At 35.1% G+C, this 21112-nt stretch overlaps 1 protein-coding gene across 1 annotated transcript in view; it reads left to right on the top strand.

Moving 5' to 3' along the window:
- Positions 1-21112, top strand: part of LOC110030723 (SEC12-like protein 1) — a 38346-nt gene that overhangs the window by 8431 nt on the left and 8803 nt on the right. Inside the window, exons 3-8 of the mRNA XM_020733608.1 lie at positions 679-811; positions 1161-1252; positions 12954-13053; positions 13143-13215; positions 13295-13415; positions 15136-15255. Of these exons, the coding sequence (XP_020589267.1) occupies positions 679-811; positions 1161-1252; positions 12954-13053; positions 13143-13215; positions 13295-13415; positions 15136-15255 (639 nt within the window). The remainder of the gene's footprint in view (positions 1-678; positions 812-1160; positions 1253-12953; positions 13054-13142; positions 13216-13294; positions 13416-15135; positions 15256-21112) is intronic.

The raw sequence follows: 21112 nt of genomic DNA, 5'->3' as shown, positions 1-21112 counted from the left end.
ATTGATCATTATCGAGAGTTTTCTCAAGTGACTCCCGTCATTTGGGATGTAATTAACTATAGGGGCTTGCCTCTATAGGGAACTTGGAACCCAGGTAAAATAAATCCTATTTAATCTTTGTATTAAATAGGGGAATTTGTCGGTCATATATAAAAGGTTCGTAGACCAAACGGATGTCACAAATCTCTTAGTTTGCAGGATTGGGTCTATCGCTGAGGTCTACACTTATCTCTCGAGAGGGTGTAGTATTCGCGGTATCAGACACGATTATGCAAACTATCAGACTAATGAGATCCATTTGGTCTCATTTTTTCAAAAATTAAAACATACTACTTTTAAAACTCAAACTATATATCTTTTATACTTAAATTAAATCTCAAAAATTATTTTCATATACCATATTTTCATAATTAATCAATCGAAAAAAAAAGTTGACCGACACTTGCTACTTCTATTTTTTCTTATTTATTGTGCCTAAAATGAAAAATGTATGATCTAACTATTCTAAGTTCCTTACGACTTTACTTTTATTTGTTTTTTTTTTTTTGCATTTAAGTTTCTTCAAAATTATTGTTTTTGAAAGGATAATCATGCTATACTAGAAGATCTTATTTTTTGTCATGGTAAGGTATTCTTCATAAATGATAAAATGTTTCTGAAACAAAAACGAATTTGCAGATTATTTGAACTGTTTGATCGAGATTTAAACTACAAGCTTGTTGCAAAAGATCTTCCTCCCCTTCAGTCTATTGGTCCTCAGAAGTGTCTTGTTTTTAGCACAGACGGTTCCAAATTTGTCACTGGTGGACAGGTATATGACCAATTGAGTGGTTTATGGCTAATATTTTTTTATTGCATGTGCAAATTGTAGTTTATGAGTTCATTTCTGGATGTAGATTTTTATGGACAATTCAACAAACTGTGGTCCTTCGAGTTATTCATCTTCTCTTTAATGCCTGAAAGCGTTGAAAAAATCTTCTTATCCCAGCTTTACTCTTCACTGTGACAAAACGAAGCAGTTTATGTAGCTGTGTGATGCTTTGTCATATTATTGGTTTTTGCCATCTATTTTCATGTGAACTGCATAAGATCATTTTTAACTATGTACACATAAATTTACAATTTTAGAATGTAACACTGATATCTCTTCCTGTTCCTAGGATGGGCATCTTAGAATTATGGAGTGGCCAAGTTTGAAAGTTCTTTTGGATGAACCGAGAGCACATAAATCCTTTCGAGATATGGATATCAGGTAAAGGGACACACTACTTTTTGTTATCTTACACGCACATTGGTTCTTTTGCCATTATTAATATTCCAACACATTTTTGGGTTGTGTATCAGTATAGCTTATATAAGGCTAAAACTTTTTGATGTAGATGTGTGGCTTTGGCCTTGCAATTGATGGACACTTTTGACTTCTGGACTGGAATTCAAATGGTTTTAATAAGATGGTTTCTTCAACTGATTATTGGCGCCTAGTATTTTTAGCAATCATTTGTATATTTTGTTTGCTTCGCTAGAAGTAACAAATCTTAGGTGGTTTTTGTTCTCACTTCCATCAAAATGTCACAACCTGGCCCGGGGCTGGGAATTAACCAAGGCCGGTAAAGACGGTCAAATTGTTAAAATTAAATTTTCTATAACTAATAATTTATAATCCAACTGAAATGGAAGAGCCACTATAGAAAGTAAATTAAATTTATTTTTTTCTTTTTGTTTGCGTCTTATATAAATATTTTATCTCATATTGGTCATATTTTAATCAAATAATCAAGCGATTGTTATTTCTTGGTATGTATTTTCTCGGTATAGCTTAAAAGTTAGTCTTTCCTGCAACACGCAAATCCCTAAATTTTATAACTAGGGGGCTAGTGGGTGAGGTAATCACAAAAAATCATTTAAACTCAGCTTTTTTACTTTTTACTGTCTAGTAAAATTTTAGAGTTTATCACACTGGGTTTTTTTTTTTCTCTAGTTATCTCATGTTGTATTGTTTCTATTAGTAAAATTTCGGTGTTAGCCCTAAATAAATTTAGATCTAACACTTAGTATCCAATCATCTTATCAATAGCGATAAGATGTGATGTGATGTGATGTTTTACATGTGGTTGTAGTAGATATTGTTCGGGTTAGACTATTGTAGATGTATGGCTTAGATATAAGTCACTTTGGTAAGTTAATACTTATGCATTTAAGATCACTGGGAATAGGATAGTTTTGAAATATGGTATATTAAGAGCCATTCTATGGCTAAAGAAATTAATGTTTCTAATAAATTTAAAAATATTTACATATTTCGAATCAACATTCATTAAAAAGGGGAGTTTGGCTAAGGGAGTAACTTATGCCCATAGCAGCTATTAAATTAAATAATGATTTGATTGAGATAATGTTTGTACGCGAGGATGTTTATTGATTATAATTTTAATTTAAAGAAGTAACTTGGTGAATTTCTTGATTGTTCGACTTCATTTAGGGATATGAAGCATTCCATTTGATTTAAATATTCGATCGCCATCCCCTAATTTTCTACATTATAAGTTTAATCATATTGACAATGGTGGAATCAAGGTGTGGTTGGGCATGACCTTTATCGCCTAGATCTGAGAAAATCATATGTAGTTATATATAATTTAAAATTTTTGCTATTATATTTTTTTGTAAGCATGTATATTATAGAAGCTTTGCCCCTCCCTAAGTTTTTCGTAAATCATTTCTCTCCCCTACTTGAAATCCTTTTGAACATTTTGAGCGTAAGAGACAAAAAGATGTCTTATTTAAGAAAGAATTTGTTGATGAGAATGAGTGATGCAAAACATTAAGAAAAAAAAATAATTATGGCTTGAGCATCAGAGCAATATCAAGTGAGCTATAATGGCCTCATCACAAGATGGATAAAAAAAAAACAAGAGAGATTATATGAAAAATTGAAGTTTATAATTGAAAATTTTTGAAATTGTTTACTTAAAGAAAATTTAAAAATTCAAATATTCTTTTTAATAATTTGATTTTTTTTGTTTAATCATTTCCCTTATGTTTTTCTTTATTATTTTTCCTTTCAGGTAAGGGGGATGGCCATTTTTTGATTGGAGTGACCCCACTTCCCTTCCTTTCCTGTTTTAATTTTTCCTTATTATTTTTATTTTTATTTCTTAAGACATGATCTATGCTTAAAATATTTATTTTTAATTTATGAAATTCAACTTTTTTCTGTTTGAAAAAAAATTTGTTGAGATTGAAATCTCTAGGCTTTTGTATTCAATGATTGGCTGGACCCCTTTAGTTTTGTGCTTATTGGTCGATCTTTTATTTTATAATGATCTCTCTTCTAACCTCTCATAATCTTTCCTCAACAACCCTAAAGTTTTTCTATAAGTTTCTTCCACTCTTTTAGCGAAGAAAAAAAAAATTTTGGGCCTCTACAAGTGGCAGCAAAAACTAGGCATCTTTGACTTAGTTTGGCGCTCCCACTTTCACCAACCTCCAAACCCCTTGGATCCTAAGCAAAAACTCGATATCAAAATATTTACCCAAACCCCTCCAAGTCTGTCTAGCGCACACCCAAAGTCACCATTAGATCCATCCCCCATTCATGCATTTTAAGGCTAATCAAAATAAACCAAACCATTCATTTTGATCTTGTCTTGGTGTAGTCTCCACCAAACATTCTTAAACTTATTGGATCCTCTCCAAAAACTCCAAAGCATAATTTCTAACTTTCCTACAACTTCAAAGAGAATCCATGCCATAAATCTCCCTTCATTCCAAAACCCCAAAGGAAAAATCTTAATGGGTAGTCTTAGGGCTAGTTTGACCTCAGCTTTTGGCTGATCGTTTTGCTTTGGTCTAAACTGCACATAAAATTTTCCCGCTCGCCTAGATTTATTTACACATTCTCGACCCCACAAAAGTAATTGAAAGCCTTGGATTTAGACCTCCAAGATAAGATCAGTGAGTCCTTATGCGGTTCTTGTATATTGATTAAACTAATAAAGGATGATCATTGGAAAATGTGTGTAAATAGCTGATGTGATTAATAATATCACTATCAAATATCAATTTCCTTATCTACATTGATTATATGTTGGGTATTATGATTGGACATATTATTCTTATAAATTGATCAAAAAGTTGTTTTCAGCGAATGAGAACGAGAGGGTGATGAATGAAAAACTACCTTTAAAATTCAAGATGATTTCCATTAATATTAATGATATTTTTTGACTAAATAATGCACCAGTATTTTATGAGAATTATTAACCATGTTCTCAGATTTTTTATTGAAAATTGTTATGTTATATTTTGATGATATTCCACTTTAGACCTATACTAAAGAGAGTTGTTTATTGTATCTTATGAAAGACTTTAAAAAACTAAAGGCTAAGAAATTATATTTGAATATGGAGTGCTAATTTGCTACATCATCAATAATTTCATTTGGATTATTATATTTGCTAATGGATTATTTGTTTATCTTAAAGTTTAAGAAATTAAAATTAGAGAACTTTTACTCAATTTCATGATAATAAAAGTTTTCATTTTTAGGCTACTATAAATAATTCATCAACTAGTTTAGTATCTCCAAGAGGGACATCTAATTGCCTATTTTGGGAAAAAGTCGAGTAATACACAACATAAATATTCAAATTATGATAGAAAATTTTATTTCATTGAATCACTTTGATATTGGAGATATTAATTGTTCCCTTAGTGATTTGTCGAATATTCTGACAGCAAGCTTTAAGATATATAACTCTTGTGTGTGTGAAATTAGACATTTATAATAAAATGGTTATGTTGAAATTAAAAATAAGCCTCTTGATATTTTAAGGTTGCGTTTATTTTGACATACAAATTAAGGTTACTAGCTTTTCCCACATTAAGAGAAATTACCCTGATAGTAACGATTTGGGTGAGATTTATTGTGGCTTAGCTTGTGACTCAACTGTGTTTAGTAAACATTTTATGATAATGAATGAGTTTTTATCAGAAAATAATTTATATTCATTATTAATTCATCTTTGAGAGATTTTCTGGTCTTAAAAGTTACATTTTGGTGATATTTAAGGCATTTTAATCACGACAAAATGTAGCTATAATTAAGAAAAGATATTGTTAAATTTAGAGAATAGTGCTGCATACTTTTATTGATAGGAAGAGACGTATAAATACATATTACAAAATCCAAATAAAGGAAAGACATAAATTCAGAAATAGACCAAATAAGAAATATATAATTATGGAAATGAAAATAAAGAATGCAAATAAAATCACATAAAAGCTAATAATAACTGTCGCAGTAATTAGCTTAATAATTAGGCTAATAATTCTAATACTTCCCCTCAAGTTAAAGCATAAATGTCCATTATGTTCATTTTGGATTTGAAATCGTCAAACAATGGCCGAGGAAGATTCTTGGTAAGGATATCTTCTAATTGACCATTACATGGGACAAATGGAATACAAATATCCCCTTAATCGTGCTTCTCCTTAATGAGTGCCTGTCAATCTCCACATGCTTGGTCCGATCATGCTGGAACGGATTTTGTGCAGTACTAATGGTTGTTTTTTTATTATCACAGAACAACTGGAGAGGAGCAGAGATGTCTTCATATTCAACTTGAATTTAAAGTAATGTTAAACTATAGATCTCCCCTCAAGTTAAACATAAATGTCTATCATGTTCAGCTTGGATTTGAAGTTGTCAAACAATGGTCGAAGAAGATTCTTGGTAAGGATATCTACTAATTGATCATTAGATGAGACAAATGGAATACAAATCTATCATGAATCGAGCTTCTCCTTAATGAAATGTTTGTCAATCTCCACATGTTTGGTCCGATCATGCTGGACCGGATTATGTGCAATAATAATGGTTTTTTTATTATTATAGAATAACTGGAGAGGAGCAGAGACCGGCATACACAATTCACGGATTATGATGTGTAACCAAAGAGCTTCATAGATACCTAAGGGCATGCAATGAAACTCGGCTTAAGCACTACTCTGGGTCACAACCGATTGTTTTTTGTTTTTCCATGTTACAAGATTTCCCCACACGAATGAGGAATATCCTGAGGTGGATCACCGATCATGTACAAACCTGGCCCAATCAGCATCTGTATAAACAACAATAGAATAAGAGGTGTGACGCAAAAAAAATAAACCTGAGATCGGTGTGCCTTTTAAGTAGTGAAGGATCCTTTGGACAACTCAGAGATGGTGCTCATAATGAATTGATTCACAATACCTACTGCGTGGCAAATGTTGGGGCGATTATGGACGAGATAAATGATTTTCCCTTTAAGTCGTAGGTAGTGATTCTTGTTTACCGAAACCGTATTAGGAACATCAACTAATTTTTTATTGGGATCTATTGAGACTGCCACCTGTTTACAAGGAGAAAGTTATTCTATGTCAATAAATCAAGCACATATTTGCGCTGAGACAAGAAAATATCACTAGATGACCAAACAACTTTCATGCCTAAGAAGCATCGGAGTGACCTCAAGTCCTTCATTTCAAATGGAGTAGCAAGAATACCTTTCATAGAGTCCAATGCTGGTAGATCATCATCTGCGATCACAATATCGCTGATATAGATGGTAAGGATAGCAATTTTGTCATCGGATGAATGTCGAAAGAAGAGAGTATGATCTGTTAGGCCTGTGAAAAATCCATGAACTATTCCCACAATTGTGAATTTGTCAAACCAGACCCTTGGAGATTGCTTTAGTTCGTAGAGGGACTTCCGCAGCCGGCGTACTTCACCAAGGAATATTATAGTCAAAGCCCAGAGGAAGGCTCATGTACACCTTTATGAGATCCCTATTTAGAAAAATATTTTTGACGTCCAGTTGGAGCAAAGGCCGGACTAAATTAACATGAAGGGAAAGTAAAACTCGAATAGTGTTTAATTTAGCAACCGGAGGAAATGTCTCCTCATAATCAACTCTGTGTGTTTGTGAGTAGCATTTGGAGACTAACCGTGCCTCGTTGTGTTCAAAGGATCCATCGGAGTTAAACTTGGTGCTAAAAATCCAGTGACACCTTACTGTTTTTTTACTTGGAGGAATGTCCACAACATCCCATGTATGATTCTGCTGAATGACATTGATTTCATCAATTACTGCAGCTTTCCAGGAAGGATCAATTAATGATACTTCAATAGTGGATGAGAGGTGATGATCTGTCAGGGTTAGCGATACACTATGGAAAGAGACATATTGTTTGATTGCATACATCAACGGAAGAACTCACCTCCTAATTCGTACTGTTATCAATTCTGGGGATATCACTCGGAGCGGATTGTAGGTCCTGTAAAGAGGTAGCGGACTCCAAAGTGGGACCATGAGTGCACCGAACATAAACATGAAGAATAGGAGGAGGTTCTGGTTGTTTGGTAAGTGGTGGATCCAGAGGGACAAAGGGCTCCTCAAATATAGTGGTAGGAGAAATATCCGCAAGGACCAGATGAGGAATAATATCTAAGAAATCAAGATCCTCCTCACTTGAGTTGGTGACCTGGGAACTAAGGAACACTTTCAAAGAATGAGATATCTGCACTTACATATAGTTTATTTGTGGTAAGATTAAGACACCGATAGCCTTTTTGAGTAGCAGAATATCCGAGGAAGACACATTTTATAGACCTTGGATCAAGCTTACTACGATTAGGAATAGTGTTCCGAACAAAAGCCATGCACCCAAAAATTTTGGGTTCAAGAGCGGTGAAGAACCGATTGGTGGGGAAACATAACATCAAGATGGTTAATGGAGCTCTAAAATTATAATTTTTTTGTGGGAATTCTATTGATGGCATAGGTGGCAATAAGCACGACATCCTTTCAAAATCTTTTTGGGACATTAGATTGAAACATAATGGAGCGAGCTACTTTGAGAAAGTGTTGGTTTTCTCTGTCTGCTGCTCCATTTTGCTGAAAAGTGTCCGTACATAGGCTATGATGGAGGATGCATTTTCTTACCAAGAACTCACCTAAATTAGAATTAAAAAATTCACGGTCATTGTCGGTTGAAAGGATTTGAATTGAAGTTTTTAATTGGGTCAAAAGAGGAGTGAGTTTTTAAAGGTGGCAACAGCTTCAGATTTATCTTTTAAGATATAAACCCACATCATTCGAGTGTGCTCATCAATTAAGGTAAGGAACCACCATTTATTAGTGTAGTTGGGAGTGCGACAGGGTCCCCAGAAGTCACTGTGAATAAGAGAAAAGGAACCGGAAGGCGTGTAAGAATGAGATGGATAAGGAACGTAATGATGTTAGCTAATTGACAAATCTCACATTTAAAGTTAGCAAAATTTTTATTAGTAAACATCGACGGATACAATTGTTTTAAATACTGAAAACTAGGATGACCCAAACGATAAGAAACAATTTAATAGAACATTTAGTGAATCGAGAAAAACTACAACTATTGGGAGAAGTGTCAATGTTCTTCGTGCCTTTCTCTTGGAAGAAGTAGAGCCCATTTACTCTTTTAGCAGTTCCCATCATTCTCTCCGAATGACAATCCTGAAAAACTCAAACATCAAGAGAAAAGCTAGCAACACAATCAATGTCATGTGTCAGTTTACTAACAGGTAATATGTGACACTACAACAGAAGGACATTTAACACAGATTTCAGAGTTAAACCGGTTGTTAACACAACCAATCCTTTAACAGCAATTGAGTTGTAGGAGCCATAAACAATTTTAATTGTCTTTCCCAGAGCATGAATATTTTGTTTAGAAAGCTTGGAGCACCTAGTCATGTGGTACGTGGCTTCTGAAACAATGGTGCATGTACTAGAAAAAGAAGTTAGTGCCATAGAGGTGATACCTTTACGGGCGTGGAAGGTTGATGGGTTGGAAGTCAACTGTTTGGATCCCAGCAGCTTGATTAATTGCTCCATATGACTCTTAAGAGAGATGGGTGATCCTGGGGTATTCCAAATGAGAGCTAGTTTAACCGTAGCAGATTCAGTTGTAGTAATGAGGCTCTTGGCAGAGGAGGATTTGGCTGATCGTTTGCATATCGGTTTTCCATGGAGTTTGCAACACTTCTCTCAAGTATGGTAGGGTTTGTGGCAGCAATCACAAGTGGTTCGAGGAGGCATAGATGAGAGTTGGGTAATATTAGTGGCCAAGACAAATGATTCGATTGAAGTGGAAGTGTCTAGCATGACAATTCTCCATCTCTCTTCACATCAAATTTCTATGAAAGCAGCACGAGTGGAAGGAAGTGGTTCCCGACCTTGGATACTGGCCCAGACTTCATCGAGGTTTTTGTCAAGACTTGCGAAAACTCGAAATGAGCGATCTTTTTCTACAATTTTTTAAAAGAGGGAAAGATCAGTTGGGGATTCCCATATGTAATCATAGTAGAGATTGCATTTCATCCATAATGCTATCAAACCATTATAATACTGAGTCACAGTCCTCGATCCCTATTTCGCCTCGCGGATCTTTTAGGCAACCTTGTCAAGTTGGTTGGAGTTTTCTACATCTGAGTAGGTATCCCGAACTGTAGTTCATAGGGCATTGCCGAAAGAAGAAACATATACGAACGACCAATCGCAATTTTCATGTAGTTAATCAGCCACGACGTGACCATGAAATTCTCCACTTCCCACACTTCATACATTGGGATAGCTCTAGGAGGTTCACGAGTCATTACTGTGAGGTAGCCGAATTTCCCGTTTCTCTTGGCAAACAAAGACACGACCGTTCAGTTTATGTGTGGTGATAAGGAAGTTCATTTGATTTTCCGATCCTTCGATCTGAGGGATATAGATAAGTGTCGACCCTCCGATGGACTCGAGTACCCCGTCGGGAGAAGGCTCGGTGGTGGAAGAGTATGTCATGATTCTAACAGAGCCAAATGTGATGTTGGGTTGCGAGACATAGGAATATCTTGGATGCTGAACAAAGGAAGACCCGACGACGGAAATTAGGTTGGAAAAACTCTGGCCGGCTGGAGAAAGCTCAGGTCGCCATAAAGGAATCTTAGGTAGCTGGAACAGGCAGGTAGAAGCAACTAGGAGGTGAACTAACCTGTTTTCTGCAGCAGAAAGAATCTCAGAACCTAGAACAGGCCGACAGAAGCGTGGGAACAGCCTGGCAGCAGCAAGGAGGCGTGACAAATGCAAAGGCGGCAACCCAACCTATTTTTTGCGACTGGAATAGGCCAACATAAGATGGGAACGCATAAGGTGGGAATAGGCTGACAGAAGCAAGGAAGCAAGGCAAAGAAGCACCTGCAGCTGCTTGCGCTGATCTTGGAAGCAGAAAACTTGCAGGGAGAGCCTTACGGATGGCCGACGTCTAGGTAGAGGATCTAGGGTTAGAACCTTGCTCTGATACCATGTTAAATTTAGAGAATAGTGTTGCATACTTTTTATTGATAGGAAGAGGTATAAATAGATCTTACAAGATCCAAACAAGGGAAAGAAAAATTTAGAAATCGACAAACTAGAACATACATAACTGTGGAAACGGAAATAAAGGAAGCAAAGAAAATCAAATAAAAACTAATAATAATTGTAGTAGTATTTAGCCTAATAATTAGGCTTATAATTCTAATAGATATTACTGGTCAAGTCTTAAAAGAAATGTTTCAAGAATTTTTTTTCATGATGTAAATCTTGCCAAATAGCTAAAGAAAAACAAAATAACATTGGGCATTACACACTATTAGCTATTCCATAAGGTGCTTCAAAGGATGTTAAATGTACTTGCTGTAAGATTATCACGACTTCAAGGAAACATGATTCTTTCTTTATAGTGGTTGATCAGTTTTCTAAATGGTCCATATCATATCATATTATAAAATTGTTGATTCCTCGCAGCAATAAAGTTTATATATTTGTTAAACACTGATTTTCAACAATCAAATCATATTAAAAGGTTCCATAAATTTATGGACATAACAAGATGAGTAGTTGTTTGAGTGATGCTGCCTTTCACTGGTTTTGCGTATCATTCATCTATTAATATGTCTAAATGCACCACTGCAGTTGAAGTTACTCTGGCAATCTCGGAAACCTATAGATGCTATTGAACTTTATATTGGCTGTATGCCTAGCTTGTTTGCACAAATATTAGCATGATATTTACTTCGTTTGCATGAAGCTTTGCAAAAAAATTAATTATTAATTTTTATAATTGTAAGTTTGTTGATTGAAATTCTTGATATGTAGAATTCAAGTCAAGTAATAAGATAATATTGCTTTGAGGCCTAAAATACTTTCTAAACAGTCCTTTAAGAAATTAATTACAAAAAAGATTGTCTCATTTAAAATCATACAATGCATTGGGATTACTGCTTTATAACTGTAATGTTGTGGTTGTTTTATTATTTGTTCAGACTTCAATTTATTTAAATTGACTATATTTCATGAACCTATTAATATTGTCATTGATTATTCTTCTATCCATCCCTTTCACTAATTCATATTTAGCACCTTACCACATAGATTTATTTATATTGTTCTTGAGGCTATTTAAAATGACGAGATTGTGACCATTATGATTATTCATTAGTTACTTTGTAGTAAGTACAGCAATTATGCTCCAACCAACTTGATAAATATTAAATGCTAAATTCACGTGTTGAATTTCTTTCTATCTTGAAAGATTTAATGGAAGTTTGGAATTTTATACGCATCGAAAAGATATCTGATAAGATGAGCATAATGATATATGAATTTCGATGTTGATTTTTAATTATTAATGTAACATGCTTATGATAATGGCGTTTATGCGAACGAGATGTGTTTTCTAGTACTTTGACTATCTTGTTCGGTTTGATTTACTACTATAAGTTATATTAATGCAGCTCTTGCCGAATTCTCTAATGCATTTGACTTACATTCTTGTATTTTCAGCATTGCGGATTTCTCTTCTACCTAAGTGTGCAATCGCTTGCACTGTAGAGGTGTTCATAGAATACTCGTTGTATTTGTCTTGTTCTATCCAAGAGTTGATTATAGCGTTGAAGTGAGGATTGGATTCCCTTCTTAACCTCCTTATTTGACTATTTCTCAGGCTAACATAATTTTCTTGATCATCTCTCTTGCTGCACTCTTGGTTTTGCATTTTGGTAGGGATTGTGTCCTTGTCATTACTTAGTTTTTAGCTTGTTGGCATTGTTTTCTCATTTTATTCTTTAAATGCCCCTATCGATTTTCTATTTTTGACTACCCTACTATTGTTGGATTCTAATTTATCTGCCCATGGATTGCATTAGCATCTTATTTAATGCAAAGGAAAAGGGAATGTATTAGACAAAAATTTTAAAAGGAGAGTTGAGTAAATTTTCATTATAAAGCTCAATAGCACAATATTTTTTAAACTAGCTTGTACAAGATTATGTAACCCAGTCTCTCCTGGTGACCTCCTATTTATAGGTGGGGATCAGGGCTTGAACAATATAGGAAAAATTGCAAAATATGCTAAATATAAAAAAATATATAAAGCAATAGCAGTCTGTTTCTTGTAAAATGCAAAAGGCTGCAGCCAAAATTGGACTATTACTTGGTCATTGAATTCTCTATGACTTTGACGAGTTCTTCATCAACTTGGTGATCGAGTATTCCTTGAACCTAGCTGTTGAGTTCAATTTGATTCTGGAGGGTCTCTGGAGAATAGGACTACTTGGAACATGGCAGGCAAGTTCTTGGAGAACTTCCTTGATGAGCCCATTTCAAGTTCAGTTGGTGAGTTCATCTTCAGAGAATTGTGTCCATAGCGGTTTTTATTCTCGGTTTGGTCTTGTTGAACCATAACCTATTTATTACCAAATCTAAGAAGATATTGAGAAGTACCTATTCCAGTACTTTATTTATTTATATACTTGGTTATAAACAACGCTCATAATGATGTAAATTTTTTTATCAACAGTTCAATAAAATTCCTATTTACTTTGTCTTCTGAATTCTTTTCTACAGCTTAGATTCAGAATTCTTGGTTTCAACCTCTACTGATGGTTCTGCAAGAATATGGAAAATAAGTGACGCAGCTCCAATGATTTCTTTGGCCCGAAATGCGGTACATTTTCTTGATGGCTGTGCATTTTATATTTAAGCCGTCTCTGATGCCTTGTGTATTATATTGACTTTCTTTTTTTTCCTTTTCAGGATGAGAAAATTGAATGTTGCCGATTCTCTAAGGATGGCATGAGACCTTTTCTGTTTTGCACAATTCAAAAGGGTATGGTTATTTTGCGTGTGTTTGTGTGGCCAAATGACTGACTGCTTATTTTGCAAAACATTAATTTAATGTGCGACAGGAGGCAAGGTGGTCACCGCTGTTTGGGATATCAGTACGTGGAATAGAATTGGGTTCAAAAGGTTACTCAGAAAACCTATCTCGGCACTTTCTGTCAGCTTGGACGGGAAGTACCTAGCATTGTAAGAAAATGAAAGCCACTTCTTTTTTCATTTTATTTATATTAAAGCTCTAAAACCCTGGCATTAACCTTGCATTTATACTTTCATTGCACTCAAAGCAGTGCTCGAAAATTATTCTAGGGGACTTTCTTTTCCTTTTTTCACAAAACGAACTCTTTTTTTGTTATCCTTATTTCTGTTGTCTTGCCACTTTGTCAGCCTTCCTTTTGCATTGTTTGTATCACTGCCATAGATGGCAATGATTCCTCAACGACTGTTCTAACTGCTACTTCGCGTCATATTTTTGTGGGCAGTGGTGGTGGTCTGTGGGCATACTAAATAAAGAAGAAATTTAGGCAACATGGACGGGCTAGAACACATGTAGAACATGTTCATATTCAAGTTTTAACATAACCTGATATTTTTTTCTTTTTTACGTTTGTATCTGAACTTTAGCTTTGGTTATGAAAGCCAGTTGCAGGTGGGGTTGGAGTGGAGGTTTGGTTGTTTTGTGGATTAATCAATTGGAAATACCTTTTATGAAAGCTACTAAGCATACAAAACTAGTCTTTGAACCATCTAACTGCTCTAATAGTTTCTGGCACTTATTAAACCAGAATATGATGATCGTCGTCTGCATGGATTTAGTTAGTGAGATATGGCTGCGGAATAATTTTCAGATGGAGAACAAGTTCAACTTCCCACCTATGTGATGAGTTTCTCAGCTTCAGTATAGAAGTGAGGTCTTCCTTATCCATTGTCTTCCATGAATCTAAGATGCCTCAATGGCGAAGTACCCATATTGATGCTTTTGATTTGGTAATCAAGAATATTGCTGTAAATTTAGGGTACTAAGCATCCACCGTTCAATACCCTCATTTTTAGGAGGAATAATTTATCAGTTGTAAACATGCTTCAGATCTTAATTTAAAACTTCTGGAAAATAATTGAAATACATCTAGGATATATCAGCATTTTTCCTGAATGGATTCGAAGATACCATCCAAGAAGGGTTACTCATTGGTGTTTATTTATCTTCCAAACTTTACAATTTGCATGAAATTGAGATACTTATATGGATGCGTAAGTGGGAGAACATTGAACTATTGTTAGGTCACCTTCATTATGACTTGTAGGTCAAATATTGGAATCACAAAAATACCCCATGTAATATAGAGTTAAATCTGTATACATCAACTCTCCTAAATTCTGCACTAGCGTAATCCAAACACGTGCACGATAAATAGATGGATGCTCAATTGTAGATATCTCTAATGTGTGTATCTTTATGCAACTGTAGATATCTTTGGATATATTTCTTTGTTGTCATCACTTTTACTTAAAATATGAAAATATCCTATTTCCATGTTATATCTTATCTTTGTCAGTTATTATGTTCTTTATGGCTAAAGTAGAGTTGGAGTTATCACTTGCTATTGTTCTGCTAATGCTCATAATTTAGAATAAAAAGGTGCATGAGACTCCTGCCAATGCAGACTCGGGAAAGCATTGCCCCTAATATACAAAGAGGCTATTTTCATAAATTTGGATCCGTTTACTCCAGCGTTCACATTGGAATGCATAGGAAAAAAATATTTATAAAAAAAGATGTCACTCTTCAGCATTTTTTTTATGCTAAATTGATCATTTATTTGGTGAAATGTGGCATTATTTCAGCTTTTTTTACTTTTGTCCTTTGAAGCATTGTGAAGGTTCTCATGCCTACTTTTCCTTAATTCAGAGGCAGCAATGATGGTGACATTTGTGTAGTTGAAGTAAAGAAAATGGATATCTGTCATTGGAGCAAGAAGCATCATCATGGAACAGCGATTTCCTCACTTGAGTTCTGCCCTTCAGAAAGGTTATTTCTTAATTGCTAGTTTTTACTTTCTTAAAATCTCTTTCAGAAAGGCATTTCTTCATCATTGGAGTTACAAGAACAGTTTCTTTATCAATTCACTAAATTCAATTTCTACAAAATCCAACTCCGCATGAACTGCAAACCCAAGTTTTATTTCATTTGGTAGTGTGGCACTCATCTGTAGCCATCAATATATCTTGATTCCTTGATTGACACCTTAATTTTCTCAAATCACAGGAGTATTTTACATTTATAAAGGTTTTTGCTTTGCTTAATAGACTGTTGAGAAAACTCTAGAATATACAGATAAGTTGATATGGTTTTCATCTTTTTCTTTCTGTAATCGTATGTCTGTGTTGTTTTTGCCCGTGTGAAAAAGCATAGGTTAAAAACTAGAGACCGCTCTGACGTGATTGTGATATTATTAGGTTGCTGGATTAACATGAAATATTCTATGTTTGCCCGCTTGGACATTTTGCAGTTTGAAAAGATTTGCCTCGGCTGTTTCCACCAGTAGCACTGGATGTGTTCGAAACATGGCCCTAACATGTTGTAATTTATTCAGGACATTCCTTATTTTGAGACTGGTCTTTTCAGGAAGGTTGAAACCAAGTTAATATGGATATGTGGTTTTGATCTGTTGGCACCATTCTTTGAAGGCTATCTCTTATTTGATTTGTTTCCTCTGAGATTTCCGCATATTTCACTACATCCACAGCATTAATGTCACTCATCCATGTAAAAGATGGAAGTCTGTTATACCCCTTGCTCGCCATTCAGTTCTTTAATGTTGGATAATTTGAAGTTTATATTTACCATCTTTCTTTCTTTGTCTTTTTAACATATCTTCTGTCTCCTTTCTCTTATACTTCCTCTATTCTTAATTCCTCACTTTGCCTTCCTCAAGCCCCCATCCTTGCCAGTCAGCACTCCAATAGGTGCACGGCAGAAAAACAAAAAGAAAAACCAACTCTGGCTAATTTCTCATATTTATCATTTTAATACATACATATTACGGATATTATTCAAGCATTTATGATCTTGATAAAGTTTCGATGCTTTTCCTCTCGTCAGTTTTGTCTCTTAGTGTCTGAATACTTCCGTGTGCAAATGTGTGTGCAAATGTGTGTGTCTTCTGTGTCAAAAACTCAGAGTAGCATCAGGAACATCTGTTTATTCAACAGAAAAGGAGAGGAATTGGATCTGGAATACACAGTGGAGTTATCTCATAAAAAAGGGTTAGAGGCTGACTGGGTAAGGATGCCAGGGAATTGTTGGGTAGAATTGAATAAACAAGTTTATGAAGAAATCCTATAGACATAGAAATGACAGATGGAAGGAAATCTGCTTTTCCTAGCCCTTGTCTTGTGAGTTTTTGGATATACTCATCATTCTTCAGCATGGAATGCAATATTTTTTCCTCATTTATATATAATTGGATCTTCCTTAGGTTTCATTGGTGCGAGTTTTGAAATTTGAATTGTGACTAGGAGCATCTGAAACCCTTGGAATTTCAACATGCATTTTATCCAAATGCAGTCCAAAACAGATTAACAGGTTGTTACATTTATATTATAATTAGAACAATCTGTGACATCTACAGCAGGGCAATCTTAAAGGATAATATCTCCTTGTAAGGTTATTCTATAATCAAGCAGATGAACATCTTGGCTTTCTTGGAATGCTTTGAATGGTGTATTTCCCTTATAACTCCTATGATATTATTTTGTTTGTACCATTAGAGTATTGCTGTTGGTTTTTAGGTGTTCGCTTGCTGATATCAAGTTTTACCCTATTCCATTGTCAATTATAACATATAAATTGTGGTTGCTTCTGACTCAATGTATCATAATTGACCATAATTTTGCTAAAGCTAATGTTTCCTGTAATTTCTTCTTTCAAGCTTATCTGGTTGTTTGTCACAAGGATTTAAAACTTGTTAATAAGCACTTAGAAATTGTTTATACTTTGTAAATAGCTTGGAGCTCGGGCTGAAGTTGCCCCCGCCTAGTTGCGGCATTGATTCAAGTTTGGGCTCATCAAACGACTTGAATTCGAAATAATTAAATTTTACTTCAACTGAATTTGACTCGAAGCAGAAATATATTTTTGAGTCAAATTGACTCAACACGCTATGACACAATTTAGAGTCAACTCATAACCGATTCGAGCCAGTGCAAAATCTTATATTTATTGTGCACTCAAATTGACTCATTTTTTTAAGCTTGCTCCAATGCAACTCAAAATTACCCACATGGAACTTGAAATGCATATAGATTTAACGAATATATTATACATACAATGAAAAGCAAAATACTACAATGAAATAAAACTAAGCAGATTTAATAGGTACATTGTGCAACCTATGCAATAATGTCATATAAGTATTTGAATAAAAAACTACATAAATAATATTTATAAAAGCGCAATAAAATTCAAATCAGTGTACATGAAATTTAAACTATTTCTATATATAATCCATTCTCTTCATAATATATTGTCTTCCAATATCCTTAAGTTTCCATGAAGATGAAATGTTTGTTCCTATAAAGTTATAAAATAATTAATCATTGGTATTACGCTCTGAACTAAAAATATATGACACAAAGTAATTAAAAAAGTTAAAATTTAGATTTGAGCCTCATTATTCTCAAACTCAGAATACATCACATCTGAACTAAGTTCAAAACTGAACGAAAAATGTAGGTGAAGCTGTGAACAAGAAAAGGAGATTTGCTTTTCATTGGTTTTTGTTTTCAGGAATGGTAAAAGGGATAATAACATATTCATGAGTCATTATAGCATTCATAAATCATGAGCCATCCAATTGTAATTTTCAAGAATCAGACATAACCCCTTGTAGGTTATAAATGATAGCATATCAAGCACAAATTGAACAACTTTTTGATATCCAATCACATTTGATACAAAGTTTATTCATTAATGAAAAAAATAAAATAAATTAGCTCAGAAATACATATACGAAGACCAAAAACATGCATCCGTCCTCTCCTTAAACTCCCCTATTTATAGAAGAGAATCTAAGGTTTCAAGCGCTATAAGAAAAGCTACAAGATGAGGTGTGCATGTAATAAATATAAAAAATAACATGAAAATATAGAATGTGGGTAGCCCAAATATAGACTCAGGCTATGACTAATAGTTCGTTATTGGATGTAGATGAGTTGTTGGGCCTTGGTTGGATTAGCTCAAGGGTATCGACCAAGTGTCTTCTCCAAGGGTAGTCATCTACCTTGGTTGGATCAGTCCAACGGGCTTGTTTGATGGTCTTGGTTGAGTTAGGCATATTCGCCTTGAAGGAGCTCATCAATGCAATAATTAACATTTAAAGTGTATAGAAAAAGTAAATAGTGAAATCCAAGGAAAAGTCAATGTGGGATTCTATTCATAGATTTTAATTTTTGCTGTTTTATCCACTCAGCGTGCTCCATTTTCATATAAATTACATTCCAACTTTTATAGAGAGAGTTTTGTGCCACCCTCAGTGTTTTTCTTTGTTCTTCCCCATTTGTGCTCAAGAAGCAAGAGAGATGGACCTTGTTGGCTTTGATGTTATTGATGAGGCAATATTGATTGAGATGAGAAAAAGTAGGAAGAGAAACAGTGCCGAGGGGAGAAAAAGGATGAAGCTTGAACTCATCTTGTCGAGCTAGAAGTTAACGATAGTTGCATCATTTATCGAGATGGTTCCAATTGTGGGGATGGCAGGTGAGTCTTCACAAATGATGACCATCCCGAGAATATGGTCGTGGTGCAAAGCTAGGGTGGTTTCTAATTAGTTAATTTTATTTTTGTAAGACATTATGCTGAATTAATGTAGTTCTTATTTTTAGGTTGGTTGGCAACCAAGGCATAAGAGTGCCTTCACAAAGGTGATGGAGGTATTCGCCAAAAAAGTTATAACTGAAGGTAAGTTGTTCTAGAATTATAGGGTTGTCCTCTCTCGTAGTCTTCCTGTTCTTTATCAAGTAATTTGTAGAGCATTTCTATTTTAGTATTTGTGTAGGTGACGACCATGAAAGGGTCAGGGTTGAGCTCGCTGGAGCTTTTGCTCGATAATGCGCAACGCTTACTTCGCTAGGTACTTGGTGTCTCAAGTTCGCTTGTGATCTTGACACGTTGCTCGGTAATGAAAGGATGGCTACTGGAGAAGGTGCAGATATTAGCTCATTGAAGCTATTGTGTCAAATTGAGGTATTGGAGACCGAGTTATCCTTATGCTTAGCTCATTAATTTCTCAAACGTGCTTGTAATCAGTGTTCTCTTTTTGCTGAGTAGTTGAGTTGTCACAACAATTTGGATAGGTGTTGACCCAAGTGACTCAATGATGTCACTCTCTACCCAACAAGACCAACTATTTGCTATCAGGGGTGAGCTATTAGTCAAATATCACTCTTGGAGATGAGGATAGAGCCGCTTGGAGTATGCGGTAGCTTTGGAAGGTTTCTCTGAGAAGGCATATGGTTTTGTCAATAAGGATTTCTGATTTGATGGTGGAGGTAGACCTTGTTTGAAATGTCTTGGAATTGCTGAAGTTAAGCTGATTCTTTGTCGGGGTCGAGTATGTGCTATGCTACTTGGCGAGATCTAGGCACTTTTTGTTTTTTCAATATGTTTCTTTGTGGCAACTTAGGTGAATGATCAATTATTCTTGTGATGTAGAAATTTTGTGCTTGTATCAAACTTACTGTAATGAAATTCTTGATTTCCCTATTTGTGTGTTGTCTTTTCTTATTGAATTGTACTTGCTTTTTAATTATGCAGTACTCGTCCTCTTGCACATTATGAGTCGTGTTTTGTAAATTTATTTCAAAGTTCTTTACTTGGCTCTCGTTAGTCATTTGAATGAAGTGATTGTTGTATGTGGTTAAGTCAACTTGGGCCCCTCTTCATAAGATGTGCAAAGAGTTTTGGTTTGTCGAAAATATTTATGGGTCTTACTTGACGTCGATCATCGAGATATCAGAGTCGCTTGAACAGTATGTCATGTTGATTGTGTTTACCAGCCATTTAATGTTGCCAACTTATAGGAATGCCAAAAATACCCCTTCATTAAACTGGTTGATTGAGTTAAAATTCAATGCTATGAATGCCTTGCTAGTTTTACCATTGTCACTTCTCTAGCAGCAATTTCTCTAGAAACTAGTTTTTCTTTCTCTAACTTCTCATCTTTTAATTTTTGCATACTCACCCTTTTCTCGCTCGATAAGTTGTTTAAGCTTTGAAATGGAGCAAAAAGCTTTTTAGTGAGTATGAGTGATGTGGGAGTTAAAGTTTTATTTCAGTCTATATGTCTTGGTTTTATGTGTTTTAGTTTGGTATTTGCGTCTCTATGATTTTAGATGGCGTACTTATAATTAAGAGGATCTATCCTTTATAAATATGGGTTGTTTTGTGTGCGATGGTGTTGACCTCAATTTTCGTGAGGTCTAGTCTTCCGCTTAGGGTTTAGGATCTAGCCTTAGGAATCTCCCTTTGACTATCTTAGAACCATAGAAGTGGGACTCGCCTCGTTTTAGTTCGACCCGCTTCCGTCCCCTTCTGGAGTTTCGCGTGTGTGGTGTCAATTTCTAGCACTTAGAAGGACGAAACCAACATGAGGAAACCCAAAAGGGATTCCCTATAGGACCTTCCTGAGCCTTAGGGTGGCCTTTTGCACAATTCGCACTCCCGCGCGCACAAGCTTCGCAATTCGGAGAGTCGATACGTCCGATCGCCGCAATTCGCATGGTCTGTATTGTTACTTGTCGAATGCTCAATTAAACTTTTTGGGACGATCGATCGCGGGTCATGATTTTGTGAAATTCAAATTTCGGCGCGTTTTTGACCCGATCGT

This window comes from Phalaenopsis equestris, unplaced genomic scaffold (genome assembly GCF_001263595.1).
Source record: "Phalaenopsis equestris unplaced genomic scaffold, ASM126359v1 Scaffold000755, whole genome shotgun sequence".
NCBI lineage: Eukaryota > Viridiplantae > Streptophyta > Magnoliopsida > Asparagales > Orchidaceae > Phalaenopsis > Phalaenopsis equestris.
Note: the sequence above shows the minus strand (reverse complement) of the source record. Positions and strands in the feature narration are given on the sequence as shown.